General features: G+C 38.3%; 1 protein-coding gene across 15 annotated transcripts in view; it reads right to left on the reverse strand.

The window, feature by feature from the left end:
- Nucleotides 1-17,758, reverse strand: part of BNC2 (basonuclin zinc finger protein 2) — a 416,429-nt gene that overhangs the window by 138,097 nt on the left and 260,574 nt on the right. For all 15 annotated transcript variants that reach the window (XM_044757040.2, XM_044757044.2, XM_044757043.2 and 12 more), the window contains one exon: nucleotides 9,955-10,057. In XM_044757040.2, coding sequence (XP_044612975.1) covers nucleotides 9,955-10,057 — 103 coding nt within the window. The remainder of the gene's footprint in view (nucleotides 1-9,954; nucleotides 10,058-17,758) is intronic.

Genomic DNA, 17,758 nt, shown 5'->3' on the forward strand with positions numbered 1-17,758 from the left:
GTTAGAGGTTGATTTGTTTTTTAATTTTTACTGATAGTGGAAAACATGAACAGCCAAAAGAGGGGGAGGGGAGAAATTCTTATCCTCAGATTTTTGCAGGCAAAGGAGTATTTGAGAATAAAAGTAGAAGATATTTCACTCAAGACCAAATCTTCTGAATAAAACAAAAATGCCAACATCTGTTAATGATCAAATAAATTTAACTTCTCTAAAATTTACTTCCTGGTAAGTTAGGCTACTAAAACCTCCCACCCACCTTTCACTTGTTTTGTTGTCTGAAGACATACAGGAATATAGCAGACTGAAGGTTGGAAGAGAGAAATGCAAGGTGTCTGCAGGCTGTGCTTACCACCCAAAAGGGGAAGGGGCTGCTGGAAAAGGGACTGGCAGTTGGCAATCAGAGACTCTCAGATACACTTCAGAGTTTCCACACACCTTTGTTCCGAGCGCTGCACGTGGGAGATGCTGCAGTGGGCATCACCACACAGAGAGGAGGAAGTGCCCTTCCTGAGCTCCCATCCTCAGAGGGATCGGCGTACACAGAAACCACCCTTCTGGTCTCAGCGAAGTGCACAGAGAGCATACCGAATGGAACACAACTGCTCCTGGGGGCGAGGGAGATCCCTCTTTCCCGATGACCAGGGCAGAGGACAGACTGGACAGGATCAATAGGGCAGCAAGAGTGAAGGCACGAAGGCTGGAAAAGAGTTCCCAGTGATGGGGGAAGCAAGGACAAGAGCCTGAGTGGTTTTCAGGATTCTTGCACCCATACTAACTCCCCTACTGGCAAACCACTTCAACCTAAGTAAGTTTCATTCTCCAAACATATTCTCTCACACCTAGAACAGCCGTGTCGAACAGAAACATAATTTGAGTCACATATGTAATTTTAATCTTTCTAGTCTCATTTAAAAAGTAAAAAGAAAAAAAAACACAATGAAACATTTTTAAAAACTTATTCTATGTAATCCAATACATCAAAAATATTATCAATATGTATAAGAACAATTCTGAATGAGATATTTTATATATTTTTTTAAAGATTACATCTCCCAATCCAGTGTATACTTTATACTTACAACCGATTGCAATTTGGACTAGCCCCATTTCAAGTGCCCGGGTCCACAACTGTGGCTTCCTTATTGGTCAGCCAGTTTGAGAGCTTCCTTTGCATTGCTTGGCCATGCAAACTATCCTTTCAATTAGATGGGTTTGCGCTTACATTTAGTGTCACTTGACCATACAGCAGGCTAGGAGGCCAGGAGTAGGGATTTCCCTGGGTATCAAGGAGCAGCTCCAAGGAGAGAGGGACCTTACTACTGAGCCCCTTAAGAGATACTGCTCATGAGTCTATCCAATTGTGGCAGTTAACTCTTTAAAATACTTTCTATACAATGCTGGCTATATGCTCACTAACTAATACCAGATTAATTCAAGAAGCTTTTGAAAAGTTACAAACATCTACCCTCCTAGAAGGCAAAACCTGGTAAGGAATAGGATTCATAAACATTTTATGCCTCCCACAATACAAGTCAGAATTTCTCTGATATACCGTATTAATTTCACCCTGTGAATTCATTCTTCAATAAAGGGGTAGGAGGGGCATGGCCAAGCTTGGAAGAAGTCATCACTTATGATACAGTAGAGAAGGCAGAATGGTCGAGAGCATCCACATGATATTGCTGAGGCATACTGGGTCCCCATGACCCAGAAGAACCTTAGTGGATCTGAACAGCGCATCCTGAGTAAAACAAGAGGAGCTGAGCATGCTTCATTTATAACCCCTTCAATTTGTGTTCTGCTTAACCTAGTGAACTCCAGTTAATTAAGATGTTCCTATAAACAATTAAGCTTCCTGTAGGATCGTTAGCAAGATATAAAAATTTATGATGTAATAAAGTGCAATAAAATGATAAAGTAGCTAGCCCATCAAAGCACTTCGCATACAAGAATATAGGTGTGAAAATAGGCAAAAGTAGCCTTAACACTGTCTAAAATTCATCTACTTCTGGTTTTTAGAGTTTTGACAGATAAGTACTCTTACAATTCGATTTCAACTGGTCTGCACTTCTCAAAATGTGACTTTCGGGATCCAGTGTTTCCGACTTCTGTGCAAATAAGGGCTCAAATGACATTTTAGGGGAAATAGAAGGTATGGAACCAGACTGGATTTGCTAGGGAAAACAAGTTCACCTGGGGAACACTTGGCCCCACAGCCAAAAGAACTAGTGACCTAAACTCTCTCTGGGCACTGAGGAAACCTACCCTGGAAGGGAAAGGTGGCTCACCCCACCCCCTTCCACATCCGCACCGTAAGTGAGGCTCTAGGGATTATCATTAAGTCCACTCTTGCATTTAATCCTCCTCAAAACCTCACTGTGATATTTAGGTACGTTCCTGTTAATATCTGAACTTACAGATAAAAGAACTGGGGCTTACTAACTAGACACTGACATGGGATTTGACCAGATGCCTGGCCACACCCAACTTTTAACCACTAAACTACGAAAACATGTCTGTCATGTCCTCAAGATTGAAGTTCTATTTCTGTAAGAGTCTAGCAATAAAAACAACTAACTTATTAAGTGGATTATTTTATTTAATCCTGAGAAGGACCCCACAAGCTAGGCACTACTATTATCCACATTTCACAGATGAGAAAACAGAGAGTGCGTAACTTGGCCCCAGTTCTACGGATAGTAGGTGGGAGAGCCAGGATGTGAACCTAAACAGAGTTGTACTCTCACCTACTTTTCTATCATGCCTCCCATTTGTGCACCTGAAGCTTCTTCATATACTGGGGCTCAGCTCTGTAGGTTTCAACCTCAAGATCCTCCCCCAGAAACTCCTCAGCAGTGGGCCGGCCCTGTACACTTTAGATGCCAGAATTTACCAGATGCACCTTATGTTCCAGCTGAATAAAATGGAGCTGGAAAAAAAATCTGGGAAGCTAATAGGCAGAGAGCCCAGGACTTTGAAGGGGAGGCACTGTTTGTGCTGTGATTAAAAAAAAAAAAAAACTTTAGGGAGTTCAAAGCCCCATCCCAAAGGTGGGCAGGCTGAGAAACAAATCAAAGTAAGCAGCTCAGGGACACAATAAGAATATAGTTAATGCCATTAATCAAGCACCGAACCTTTGCATTTGTGAGGACGTCCTCCCTTTAAAGCATATCAGCTGTGATCAGGGAGTAACGGAGAGAAGCAGAAGAGGACACGGTGCCCTCAGGTCAAGCAAAAAAGGTTCCTGTGCCAGGCAGGAAAATGGCCTTGTTTTTGCACTCTAAAGTAAAAATAAGTGGAGAAATGTTCAAGGACTTTGTGCGTGGAGAGACCAGAACCCAGCTGCCTCACCAGAGCTAGGAGCTGGTTTCCCTAGGTGAAAGAGGATTTGGCAGCTAGGCAAGCCAGGTTTCAGTATGACAATCTGGAAGAACTAAGTCTACTAGAAAGCATCAGTTGTCACCTCTTCCAAACCAGTGCACCAGGGGAAGAGGACTGTGGTGTTTCTACCCCCGTGTTTCTAACCAGAGCCCTAGAAGCATGACCTCCCACATCTTCCCAAACGATCATGTTCTCACTTTGCGCCACTGCAAAGCCTGCATTTACTCCCCAGTGTGGAGGAAATCAAGCCAGAACCTTTCTTACACTTTTCACTAAATCCTAAATGACCCCCTGCAACAATTCTCTCCCAAAGCAAAATTCACTCTTGTTGGAACAATCTTCAGGGCAGCAAAGGGGTCCAGGGCTTTCTCACAAGTTAATATCTGGGAGCATTACCTTCCTTTGTCAGAGGAAACTCAGCTTTATTCACCCTCCTCTCTTAATCTTGACAAATTTACAAATTATCTTATAGAAACTGCTGCTGAGTTACTCAGAATGAGCATGATGTCAGAGAACTGTCATGCTTTATTGCTTATGATGGAGGACTTCCATTTGGGGTGGGAGGGGGAGAAGACTGGGAAGAAAGAGGCTGGGGAAGGAAAGGTTACTACGACTTTAGTTATACTGGCTTTTGGACTCAAGTCAGGGAGAATATTACAGAGTTAGCAGTTGGGGATAAACTACTTTCACAGATGTTTAGACAATTCATAAGAAGAGCACAGACTGGGACAACTAATAGACATGTGACCTTTCAAGGGGTAAAATGAAAAATTACTGGTTTTGATCCGCCTTGCTTAAGTCCATATAAAGCACCAGGCTGCCAACAAATTTGAGGAATTTGTAAACAGAAAACTGAGATCTCGAGATTCTAAACGTAGGACTGTCATAAAAGATTTTTGATTATAGACTGCTCCAAACCAATGCCCCTGATTTATGCAAATTAAGCCTAACCAGGATTTTCTTTTAGGTGTACACTTGCCAGATTTAGCAAATAAAAACAGGACATTCAGCTAAATTTGCATGGTACATGCTATACTAAAAGAAATTATTTGTTGTTTACCTGAAATTAAAATTTAATGAGATGTCTTATATTTTCTTTTCTTTTATTAAGGTATAACTGACATACAACATTGTATTCGTTTTAGTGTACAACATATCCTATATTTTCAATTTGGGTATGGGTCTCTATAAATACCTCTGTTCTGATAAGACATATCAAGTAAGGAGCTGAGAATTCAAATTCAATGACGCTGAGAAAAAAAGAGAAAAATTACTTCCAGTGAATTATAAAAAAGAAAGGTTTGAAATTAATGGATTATATGAATATTAAGTCTTACACTACATTAAACCATAAAACTGGTTGGTATCTGACACTAAATTAACTTTATGCTGCTCACCATTTCCTGTGGCACAGAACTGAAGAACCAAAGGATCCTTGGCACAGTACTTTACATATGATGTATGTTTAATAAATACCTATTCATTGATGATCCACATGAGGCAGGCCAAGTCTGCTCATTGACATGAAAAAAATCTGAACAGTGTGGATACTGGCAAGAAAGCAGCTGGCTTGATGAACAAATAATGAAAGTAATAAAGTGGGACTATCTCTTCCTTGAATGAACTGCAAGTAGTAAAGAGAAATCACATTTATAGAACATAATAAAGAAAATGTCTCAAGAACTCCAGTGCAACAAGCATTCTCACAAGCAGACCTCAGCCAAAGGAATTAACTAGCGTTAATTCAGATTGCTTGGAAATGAATGAAAATTCTAACATTCATGAAGCTTGGTGGAATGGCACATCCTTTCGGTGTAAAGTCAAAGTATTCTATAAAGAAAATAATTTGTACTGAGAAAGCTGCTGTGGGGTTCATTAAGCTATGGGATACATTTTTTATTCATCACCTTCATATCCTTGGCCAAATGCTTACTAGACACACAAATAAACAGTGAAATTTTTTTTAAAAGTAATTTTAACAAAATTTTAACTTCATCAGAAGTAAAAATTACTCATCTAGTAAAGGAAATAAATTACCTTTCTAAAATCTTCCCACCTCTTTTATCGACAGACAAATCAAATATACCCCATCATGAAAAAAAACCCAATTTTCCAATTATCTTGGATTATCATTAAATATTTCCTAAAATCATTTAGAATATAGTTTACTTTTTAAAAATTTTTACTACTTTATTTATATTAATTTAGCAGTTTAGAAATAAAGTCTTCATCTAGACTAGGCACTTTAAAACTAATTTGCAAATAATAAATAATAAAAATGGTCTGGTACAATAGTTCTCAACCTTTATACCATGTCGCCAGTTTTTCCCAAAGACAACGAAGTCCTAGGGGTAAGACTTCTCATTAGAAGCAGCTTCCTCAAAGGAGAATGATGAATAGGGAGCAGTGTTCCTCCCACCCCCCACCCTTACCTACCACTGGGTATATACTGGTAATACTTGCTAATTTCTAAGACTATGCGAAATCTTTGGTGGAAGCTTCAATTCTGCGTATGTTAGAATTATTACTTTAGTGTGGTGCAAAAGGCTCAAAATGCAACAATTTCTACCAATATAAGCACTTATGTCACTAGAAAAGAAGCCCATTACTGCTCTTATCCTGATAACTCATTTTGGCACTTCCGAACCAAGAAGAATTAAAACTTGCAGGAAATGTTTTTTGTCTTTTTTTCCCCCAAGACTCACTCTGATCATTTTAGGTGAATGAGAAAAAAGCAAAGAAAAGATAATGCAAACAGATAAAATATAGTTGCTAAATGAATCAAGTGGCAGCATGGCGGAGGGCTTTATCCAAGGACTCAGAACAGAAATAGGACAAAATTAGAAACTGGGTTATACACTATGGACATGGACATCCTATACCAAAAAAAGGTTGTTTTAAAGTTAAATTCAATAAAGCCCTGTTTTCTAGTATCACAGTGAAAGAGCTGAAATTCCTTAATGGGGAAAAAGGGAAGGAAATCCTTTATTAATTCAGTGGGAAATACCCATTTGTAGTCAAGGAACCGTTTTTGTTTTTCTCCCTGCCTTAACTCAGTGGTGCTAAAGATTTCAAGGAAATAATTTGTGAAAGCACCACAACCCAATGAGTAATTTCACAACTCAGGTGTTACAGTATGATGAATTAATCACTCCTTTAATTTTCTAAAACTTCTTTCTCAAGATTTTTATAAAGCAGCTAATGTCAATAATTCAAGCAGGTTTAAGAAGCAATCTGGAAGGCAATGAAACGAGTGAGTGTGTATATATATATATATATATACACACATATGATATATAATGATCCATGAAATCCAACATCTTATGAAGAAACTGAAGATGCTGCTAACAAAGAAGACATAGGAAGACATTTATTCAAAAGAAGCCAACAAATTTCTAAAAATTCTTTCTGTAGGTAACACCTGATTTGTGCATTTGGTTATTTTTTAGCAGCAAACATGAAACTTTTTTTTTAAAAAAGAAAGATTGGCACCTGAGCTAACATCTGTTGCCAATCTTCTTTTTCTTCCTTCTTCTTCTTCTTCTCCCCAAAGACCCCCAGTACATAGTTGTATGTTCTAGTTGTGAGTGCCTCTGGTTGTGCTATGTGGGACGCCACCTCAGCATGGCCTGATGAGTGGTACCATGCCCATGCCCGGGATGTGAACCGGCGAAATCCTGGGCCACCAGGGCAGAGCGCATGAACTTAACCACTCGGCCACGGGGTGGTCCCTGAAAAATTTTTTTAACAGCACAATAAATAGGTGGAGCGTGTTCACTGCTATGACGAAACACTTCTGCGAGATGTATCTCAGTAGTTGTACGGCTGTTCCATCCACTTTCAGAGAAAAATCACACACTAGAAAAAACAAGTTACTTCCTCTTTGTTCTATACATGGGACATCGTACTATGTAAGGCGGCCAGGAAGACGGCTGTGTCTCACCTCTGAGCTAAAATACTTGGAGACATGATTTCAGGGCTTCTGTGCAGGGGGAGAGAATGAAGCAACTGGTTGAAATGCTAAGGGCAAAAGGAGTGGGCGCTCTCATCCCAAGGCCAACTCAAAAGCTGGAAGCCACCCCCTCACTGTCACATTTGCCCTAACGAACAGGGGAAGAATGGGATTTGTCTAACTGCGTGTACATATTTTGAATTGCATACACATATATCTCTGTTGTGGCGGAAAAGAGAGGTCAAGGTGATAACGGTGGTGAGGGAAAGTTACATCTGAGAAACTCCAAAATTAATATCCCAGAATCACAGAATTTCTAATGACACAGTAGGAAAAGCACAGCTTGGTGTAACAGAAATACCTTATTCAAGTTTGGTGAAAAATCACATCCTTCAGAAAGCTTTAGAAACAACCATTGGCCAAGAATAATTTATGTTGTTCGAAAAGGAAGAAATATTGCCTTTTTCCCCCATTACACTACTAATGTAATATACATGTGGAAGTTGGACAGATAAAACAAACTGGTGACACAGTAAACTTTTATACTCACACGGCTACCACAGTAGATATATGATGGTAACACAAGATGGCTTTGGAAAAACTGTGAGTAAATGAAAAGTCCTTTGTTTAATGATTGACTCGCCTTTATTGCTCATTCATTGTCCAGTTTGTTACTTTTTTACACGTATTATTTACTTTAAAGGTTTCGTATATTTTATCTTTAATTTTCACAATAATCCTGGCAAAGTAGGTATTATTATTCCTATATCACAGATAAGAAAACTGAGATGCAGAGAGTTGAGCTACCTGCCAGTGAAGGTGCAGAGCTGGGATTTGAACCCAAGCCGCCTTCATGATTCTTGACGGACTTGGGACATCAGCTCTGTTCCTATTACCTAGCAAAGCCAGTACTACTCCAGGGAAAGAAGAATATTTAGGAAGTGCTATGGGCTGAATAGTGCACCCCCCCCAATTCATATCTGGAAGCCTTTACCCCAGTCCTTCAGAAGGTGATTGTATTTGGCGAGACGGCCTTTAAAGAGGTGATTAAGTTAAACTAAGGCCTTGAGGGTGGGTCCTAATCCACTCTGACTGGTATTCTTGTAAGAAGAGGAAATCTGGATGCACAGACACACCAGGGGCGTGCGCCCACAGAGGAAAGACCATTTGAGGCCACAGCGAGAGGGCGGCCACCTGCAAGCCAGGAAGAGAGTCCTCAGAATGAAACGAACCTTCACGACTGACACCCTCACTTTGGACTTCCAGCCTCCAGAACCGTGAGAAAATGAATTTCTGATGTTCCAAGCCACCCGGGCTGGGGTATTTTGTTATGGCGGCCCTGGCAAACTAACATAGGAAGAGAGAAGAAATTGTCCAATGTAGTACCATATAAACACAAATGGTCAAAGTAACGGCAGCTCATCCATTGTTCACAACTGCACTGAGAGTTGTTAAAGATTTTGGCTGTGCTGATGTAGCAGAAAAGAGTTCCATTCCTGGGGGCACCAAGGGACTGTGGCTATGTCTGCCAGGCACACCCCTTCCAGTGTGTTCCCCTCATACGACTGTATCTACCTCTTCTCTCTCACAGAAACATGGCTGACATGTCCTCACAATGCCAGATACACGCCCTAACAAGCAAGGTACATGATAAATTAAAAGCATTTCACGGCACGGCCCGGTGCTGCTACCTCAGATCTTGCTAGAATAACATGACATTTATAAAAATACAACCCACTGGATATTTGGCACTGCTTGGGAATGAAGAATATGTCCACTTAAGAGCCAATACCCCAGGCTGTCAAAAAAATCTCAAGCCAGGATTTCTTTTATAAACATTACCTATCTTTTAAAATTCTACAGTCTAGGAAGTGAAGAAAATGTCTCTGCTCCTTTCCAAGTCTCCTTTCGCCTAAATGTAAAAAACATAAACCATACCTAAGAACATGTTAAATGCTCGGTCAAGGCACACTGACTGAACAGCTCTGTGCATCTGGCAGAAAGCCTCAACACTTCCAGCCTTGGCCCTGGGTCACCCTCGCCCCTGACACACACCTATACAGAGCCCACACTCCCCACCAGCACCGGCCACCTCCAATCCCAACGCACACTGAAAGGGGGTATTTACAGATTATTTTTTCAGATACCAGCCAAATAATGTTCCCGTTCAGTCTCTTACCCACCTTAGACCATACAAAATTTAACATCTGGGAGGATAAATGCAGCCCCTAACGCATATGACAAGGGTGAGCAGTCATCAAGGAGTTCTCCTCAAGCAAAGAGGATTTGCCAGCTTCCCTCTGAGGTCCAAGCCCTGAAAGGCCAACTGTGGTATGTTTGAGTTTCCATCGGGCCTGGTGCTGGCTGGCTGCGGCTATGTTCAGTCAGAACCCCACAGCCCAACTGTCCTATAAACATCTCGCCCTTCTGCCGAGAGCGGCTCGCCCAGCCTCACTTCTTGGAGCAGAGAATATGCTATTTGCGAGCTGCAGGCTGAATGTTAACTAACACTTGGAGCACAGCTGACCCCTCTCTTCGCCAGGCCAGTGACTGCTCTGAAAAAATACGCACATTCACATGAACATAACGAGAACGGGAAGAAAAGTCCAGATTTTCCTCACCATGTGCCACCCAGCCATGTTTACACTGATCGCAAGTCCTCAGGTTAATCTTCCCCGGCTGAAAACACTCACATGTGCAGTTTACCAGTGTGCAACGGATGGCCTGAAAAATAAAGGAGGGAAAAAAATGATCAGCCTCTGTTCAAAGGTACTATATTTCTTCACTATTTTAATAAATAATATCACTGCCATTTTTAAAGCCTTTATGTTGATAGGGGCCCGGAGAGTTTTAAAAATAAATTTTGAAACCATCAAAATCTCTTACAAAAAAAGTGTAAGAAAAAAACCCTCGTTCACAAATAGAATGTCTCATGTTATTTATATGTAACCTTGAAATTAGAAACGTAGACCGAGCAGAGTAAGAATAAAGGATTACATATTCTAAAAGATGCTGGACATCAGAGATCCAAGAGAGAAAAAAGTATTGCTGCTACTATATATTTCCACTTAAGTTTATCCACTTGGCAATAATGCAAAAAGCATATATTCTAATAGAATAATGTTCAAGTGGAATGTTGGTGAAAGTAAAATATGACATATAAATATTATTATTAGAATATTACTTTTCTTCTGCTGAGTTTCATTTAAATGCTTTGTTAATCTTTCAGATACATTTTGAGAGACACTCCCGTTGGCCCAGCATCCTGCTGGTATTATTTATCACTTCCTAATTCCTTGGTTTTTTCCCCCTTGATTTATTAATTCTATTTTCGTTCGTATTTTCAAAAATACAAAACAACCTTCCTTTCATTTTAACGATGATATAAGAAAATGAGTTTAAATTTGTTTTTAGATCAGATGTAGAATAGGAAAACCCATTTATGTGAACATTTTATATCTGGAACAATCCAACCGTATCTTAAAAAACTAGAAAACACACTCAAAAATCTTTCGTTTCTTTACAAGTACTTTAAAAAACTGTCTCACCAGTTTATAGTATAAAGTGAATCCATAGGAAATCAGCATAAATGAAGTGTAACTTTTTATGGATAAAAACCTATGCTTAAGAATTGTGCTAAACCTGACCTATGCTCCTAGACTATATTTAATAAATTTATCTCATACATTTACTTATAATTTGCATGGAAATTCTGAACACTGAAGGGGATTTAGTCCGATCATTCACAGATTAACAATCTACCGTAACTACCTGAACTGCCAGGAAAAGATCTCTCTACAGCTTTAGTCCCCATCAATGACTACTGATGTGGGGAAGGGTGGGTGGAGGGGGAGGCCTGGGGGCTACCTGCAACTGCCATTCCACGCCTGAGAGCTACGCTCGCTCACAGCGCTCCAGATGCTCATATTCCTGGAACCATTTGGATTTTTATATAAACTGTCTCATTTGTAACAGACGGTATTTTAGATATTGTTAACATGGTTGGGCAAAATTCCATTTACAGAGAATAAGACTGAACAGGCTTTTACTGTGCCCTATGCTTTGGATCAGTCAAGTTTAAAATATTTCTCTTTCGTGAACGAACATTAAATTCACAGGTCCCTATTCCGTTTCCGATTAGAGTCCTCACTGTGGATTCCTTTCCTACTTCAGCTCCATCCCTAATTTGCTCCTCTATTACCACTAGAGAAATACTCAATTGTATAACCCGCCTGATATTTCAGGGTCTCTCTTCCAATGTCAACAGTCCAATTAGATATTAGGTAGGTTGTAAGACTCTGCTGTATGTATTAATGATTAAAGGAATCAGTAATAAGAAATAAAGACACCAGAGGAAATGCTGACTACATAAGAATAATATATGTATTTGTAGGTTATAAGGGGAAATATTTCTTCCCAAATTTCTTATTTCAACTTCAATAATTTACTGACTGAGCAACAGATCAGATCATCCCAGGTTAGATATAAGTCTTTAAATAACACGTTCATTAGTTAATAAACTCGCAACTTGATTGTACTATGCTCAGAAAACACCAAAACAGTTTAGAGGGCAACGTTTCTACTAAAAACAAGGCACTTTACAAACTATCCAATTACAAATTCAGATACGGCAACCACGTTGACATTAAAATATTTATACTATCTGAAGTGTGATAATAAAAGCTTTCATAAATACTAAAAAAAACAAAAAAGCAAAAATTCTACTTTACTGAAATTAAGAGATGACCAATAAAAAGAGATGGTCTCTCAAGGACTATATGTTAACTCTGGCACAAAAGACTTTTTAAATCATTAATTTGATAATATTTAATTATTTTATGAAAATAGCCTGATTTTGCCTCACGTTTATAGCACACTTTTGTCAACTTTAATTATAGCTATATTCAGGACCAGAAGAAATTCAGACTGTAAATTTGCTCTGTTTTTATGTATATTTATTTATTCACTGGTTGAATCATTCGTTCACTTTACTCTGAACTAGTTTATGATTCAAATATTTTCTCTTCCTAAATAACTTTTATACATCTGGCACATTTGGGAATTCAAATTTTCAGATCATCATCCTTTTTTATGAATTCTACTCTTTTTGTACCTAAACATATAAACATTGGAACACCTCAACTCCTTTTATATATAAACACTTAAGAACTGGAATATCCATTTTGTGCTGCTATGAATTCCAGAAGGTCTATTTGTTTTAAATTCTGATTTATATAGACTACAATGGTTCCTTAAGGGAATTATATATATTTAAACAATATGGTCTAAATAAATATTTTGAGTAAGAGACTATTGTGGCTTCAAAGGAAGTTTTATTCTAAATAACATTTTTGAAACAGCATACAACTTTGACATACTATTTATTCACAACAAAATAGAACCAATGTGATCACTTGCCAACTCACCCACACTTTAAAAAACTAAATTATCATAAAACTATCAAAGCCAGTTAAGCCTCAAAAATGTACATGCTTTACAAGGAGACAGTTAGGAAGAGAAGAAATGGATAAACGTTCATTTTTGTGAGCACACTCATTTTTTCCTTCATTCAACTGATGTATGAGGGGCTATCCACTCAATGCTGGGCACTCTGACCTACAGAAAAAGCCAGAGATGATGATGAAGGGGCAGAAAGGGGACACCAGGAAAACAGCAGACAGTTTAGTCAGATTGTTCCCACTTGTCTACGCTGGGATCCTTATGCACATCAAGCTAGCAACCCCACCACGCTGCAGGACCCCAACTCATCCAGAGCTCCCTGTAACTCTTTCCTCCATCCTTACATGACCAGTTTTCCTAACTCCCCACGAACAATAATACAAATTTTCTTAAGCCTGCACTTATTAAAAGTAATTATTCCTTCTGCTTACCTTTACCACGGATTTCTTGCAAGAAAAATCCATGCACCCAGTACCTACTGCTTCTACTTCCTTACCACCACCTACATTTTAATTTTGCAATCTAGATTCTGCCCCACATGTTCCTAAAACTGCTTTTCTCCAAGAGGAATGTTCTCATCACATCTGGCCCCTTTTTCTAGTCTCCTTGTCCTCTCAACCTCGATGCAGCTTGCATCACTAACTCGCCTTCATTCCAGGGCTGTAGAGACCAACTATCCTAGTTTTTCTGGCAGCAACTTCTCACTCACTCTCCACTGTAAATAAATACAGGTGTTTCCCACGGTCAGGCTCTTCGTTCTTTAATTTGGCAACTTCAACCCCTCCTATAGCTTCAAATAACATCACTATGCAAAAACCATCACTTTGGAGCCTAGCGCTGTGTTAAGAGGCAGGAAATGGATGGCAGGGTCCCCATGCTCAAAGACTGGACACAGTTTGTGGGCAAGTAGTTTAGAGATCCTAAGGACAGAAGCAATCCCTTAAACAGGTTTGAGAAGCACCATCTCTCCCTTTTTATTCCTCTGTCTTTGCTTCTACCAAAGGTAGCATTTTTTATTTATCTATTAACAGTAAATTATTACCTGTTACTATTAACAATAACTAGATTTACTGGGTATTTGCGATTTTCCACATACTGTGCTAAAAACTTTACAAATATTAGCTCTCTTAATCCTCAGAAAATATCATGAGGCTGGTACTATTATTACCTTTATTTTGCAAACAAGGAAACTAAGGTAGAGACTATTAAGTATCTTACCTAAAGCCACGCAACTAGTCAAGTCACAGGAACCAGATCTAGGTCTGTGTAAGCTCTCAATCCCTCTGGCTGAGAATCTGCAGTTACAATCCCATTCACAGCTAGGCAGTCATGGGGCAGAGCCTCCCTACCTGCCTGCCATCCAGCCCCCACTGGGTACTACAAACTCCTGCACATCCGTCAGATTGCAACTCAAATACTGCTTCCATTCCCCAGGGCAGATGCCCTCATCTCCTAATCAAGGCAAGTTACCCACCGGTCTTCTGTTTCACCAGGGATCTTGCTGTCACAGCACTTATCACAGTTACCAATATTGTATTTACCTATAATTTATCTATAATTGATTATAGATAAATATAGTATTAAATATACACATCTGTGTGATTATCTGATTAAGGTTCATCTTTCCCTTGAGGGCACAGCATGTCTGTTGGGCTTACAATGTAATAGGTACTCAAAAGGCACTTGAAGAAACAGGATCCTCTGAGCCTCTCTCTTCATCTGTACAATGATGGTAACAATAACACCACTAGAGTGTCAAACGACTTAAATGAAACAATGAATATAAAGCATGGGGAACTGTGTATGACCTCAAAAAACTTTCCAAATATTATATTTGAATTATTTTTTTCTTACGTTTCTTCCCACTGTATTAAGTTTTTCCAATGCCTTGTAAAATGCTTAACACATATTTAGCGTTAATGAATAAATGAACACTTTGACATACATGATGCCATATTATTCATAATACAATCCTCTAAGGTGGGCACCACAGGGCTTACTATTTCTAATACTGAGGTTCAGAAATGTTTATATGGGTGTTACATAGTTCTTAAATGATAGGGTGGATTTCCCAATTATTAATCCATTTATTTCTATTACTTCTAGAAAAAGGAAGAAAACATAAAGTTAAAACCAGTAAATTATAAATACTCACGTTCAAAAGCATATTTAAAATACATGAAGTAGGCCAATTTAGTATAAAAATACTTAATCAAGGTTTGGTCAATAACACTTTTATACTTGAATATTAAATAAGAGGGCATTTTAAAGTATCCTGGATGAGTTCCAAAGCCCTATTCAAATAATAGATTCTGTTATCACTAAAACTGAAGCCTCTTTAGCTTTAATATACTCCTAGCTGGCTCGAACTGCACATACGTATATGTGAACTGAACATTAGTCTTCTCACCAAATGACGTTTCTCAAGAAAGCAAAGATTGTTGCTTCAGCTACTATTCAGTGTACCTCACAAAAGAACTAGACACAAGGCTAATTAATAAATCTCTTATTAGCTCTTCCGTGTTTGGAAAACTTACACAAGTTACCCGACACAAAATAACAAAAGGCAATATAAAACCATAAGGCAAATAGAAACATAAAACACATGTTCTGAAGAAGCAATCACAGAAGGAGAATGAAAAAAAAACCCTCTAAAAATAAAACCAATTTCAGTTCTGGGTTTTGTCTTTCCACAAAAAAACTTTGCAGGGAGCTCCCTTCAAGTGATTATTAACCCTGGCCAAATCTCCCATATATAACTAAAAATCCCTAAATCCACTTTCTCCTTGTTCATTTCTAGGGAGGATACCAAGATTTACAACTTGGATTATGAAATTTTATTTGAATCATTTTTAAATGTTTAATAGTTAAGTACATCACTACACTGAAGCTAAATTATAGAAAAAGCTAATTATTAATATAGCATCCATTCTGTTCCACCAGTTTCTACTGTAAACTTAGGCAGGACAATCTAGGTATATAAATTAATGAATATCAGTAGCAAGATTCACCATTTTTATTTATTGTTCATTTCTAAACATAAAAGCCCCAGAAGGAAAGGTATGCATGGTGGCAAAGGTCAAATGAATCTTTTTACTGGGTAGGAAAATTGTCCTTCAAAGACTTCTATCTCTAAAAAAAATAAAAATAATCTGTAATAAATCTGGAAACTAATTATTCCAGAATTGTCACAGAAAACACTGCAGTGATTACAAAGGAACAGCCACTACGCATTATGCATGAAGAGAGTGATCTTGTACATGACCCAAGAGATCCACAGAGATTAACAGGACTTCACACACATTTACACATCTTGTGGATAAGAACCTAAGACAGCACTTCAAGCACTTCCACAAAAATTCTAAGGAACTCACACAACAGTAATGGTGATTAAGTCAGGAAAGAGCTCCCTGTAAAATTTTCAGAACAGTTTTTTCCCTTCCACTTTCACAAGGCTGACACATAAAACTAACTGAAAAGAAACAACCTCCCGAAGAAGTACTTTGAGTTTTAAGCTAAGACTTGGAAAATCTATATAACATTGCCTTTGGAGGAGAACTTAGCAATGAAGCTTGAGCAAAGAAATTTCATTTTTTGCATAGTGGACAACTTCTGAGCTTACTTAGGATCAACGTGAACTGCATGAGAAATTTACATTTGCTTGATTACAAAACTCACAAGAGGTATATCCAGCTGTTGTGCTGCAGGATTTTGCAATTCGGTATCAAAACAAGACAGGAAGATGGGAGATGTACAGAAGTAAAGCATTGATCAAAAGACCCACAGTTTTAAATATTCTACAAAGAAGTTTTATAAGAACCTAATAGGTCCTATCTAACTCTGACCATGAGACTATTAATATAAATCTATAGTTGTAGGTAAGGAGGGTATGTTTTCCGTATTTATATAAAGGAACATATAAATCTGAGTTTGAATGGGTAATGTTTAGAGTTCACAAGAAGTGATTAGCAGTGACTATAACATGTACTGCAAAAGTTAAGGGCCCAGAGAGTGTTAAACTGCAATGGAAATGCCACTATTCATGACAATAATAACAGTAAATGAGAAGCAATGATGTTATTCTGTCTGCTTAACAAAACCCACTCAAAAATTCACACAATGGGAGATTTTAGCAAAAGTATAAATCTTATTTGGTGGTAAGATAAATTGGGAATCGAAAAATTAATTAACCCTTCAATGAAAGATTCCTTAAAATTTGTCTAATTGTTTTTAATGTCATATGAAGAAATAGCAGCCTCATAAAAATGATCATTTTGTTGTACCAATGTGCTCTGAATTTTCTTGATGTCTTTTCAAGAATTAGATCCTGTGGTTGAGTCAGAAGATTCGAAAAGACACGGTCAATCCAAACGCACCACAAGGGCCAGATGCCATTGATGTAAACAGTTGACAACATGGTCAAGACGAAGAGCTGGGCAATTCAAAGATGGTCAAATTTCAACAGAACACTATGAGAATAAAATTACTGACCAAGAAAATACATCTACACATCCAAAATGACTGATTCACTGGGAAAAGGTGGCATTTGAATACCATTTACTGTTAAAAATCAAAAGATTTAAATCCTTATTTTGAGATTCTCTTAAAACGTCCAATCCCTCCATCAAATGGTGACTAGATAAACAAAATATGGTGTATCCATATAATGGAATATTACTTGGCCATAAAAAGGAATGAATTATTGATACATACTACAACATGGGTGAAACCTGAAAAATTATGCTAAATAAAAGAAGCCAGTCACAAAAGACCATATATTATATGATTTCATTCACATGAAACATTCAGAACATAGAAATCTATAAAGATAGAAAGTAGTTAGAGGTTGCTTTGGGCTTGTATGGGTAGCTAAAGGGTTTCTTTTCGAGGTGATGAAAATGTTCCCCAAAAGCCTGTGATGATGGTTGCACCTAACTGTGAACATACTAAAAATCCACTGAACTG

This window comes from Equus asinus, chromosome 23, assembly GCF_041296235.1.
Source record: "Equus asinus isolate D_3611 breed Donkey chromosome 23, EquAss-T2T_v2, whole genome shotgun sequence".
Taxonomy (NCBI): Eukaryota; Metazoa; Chordata; class Mammalia; order Perissodactyla; family Equidae; genus Equus; species Equus asinus.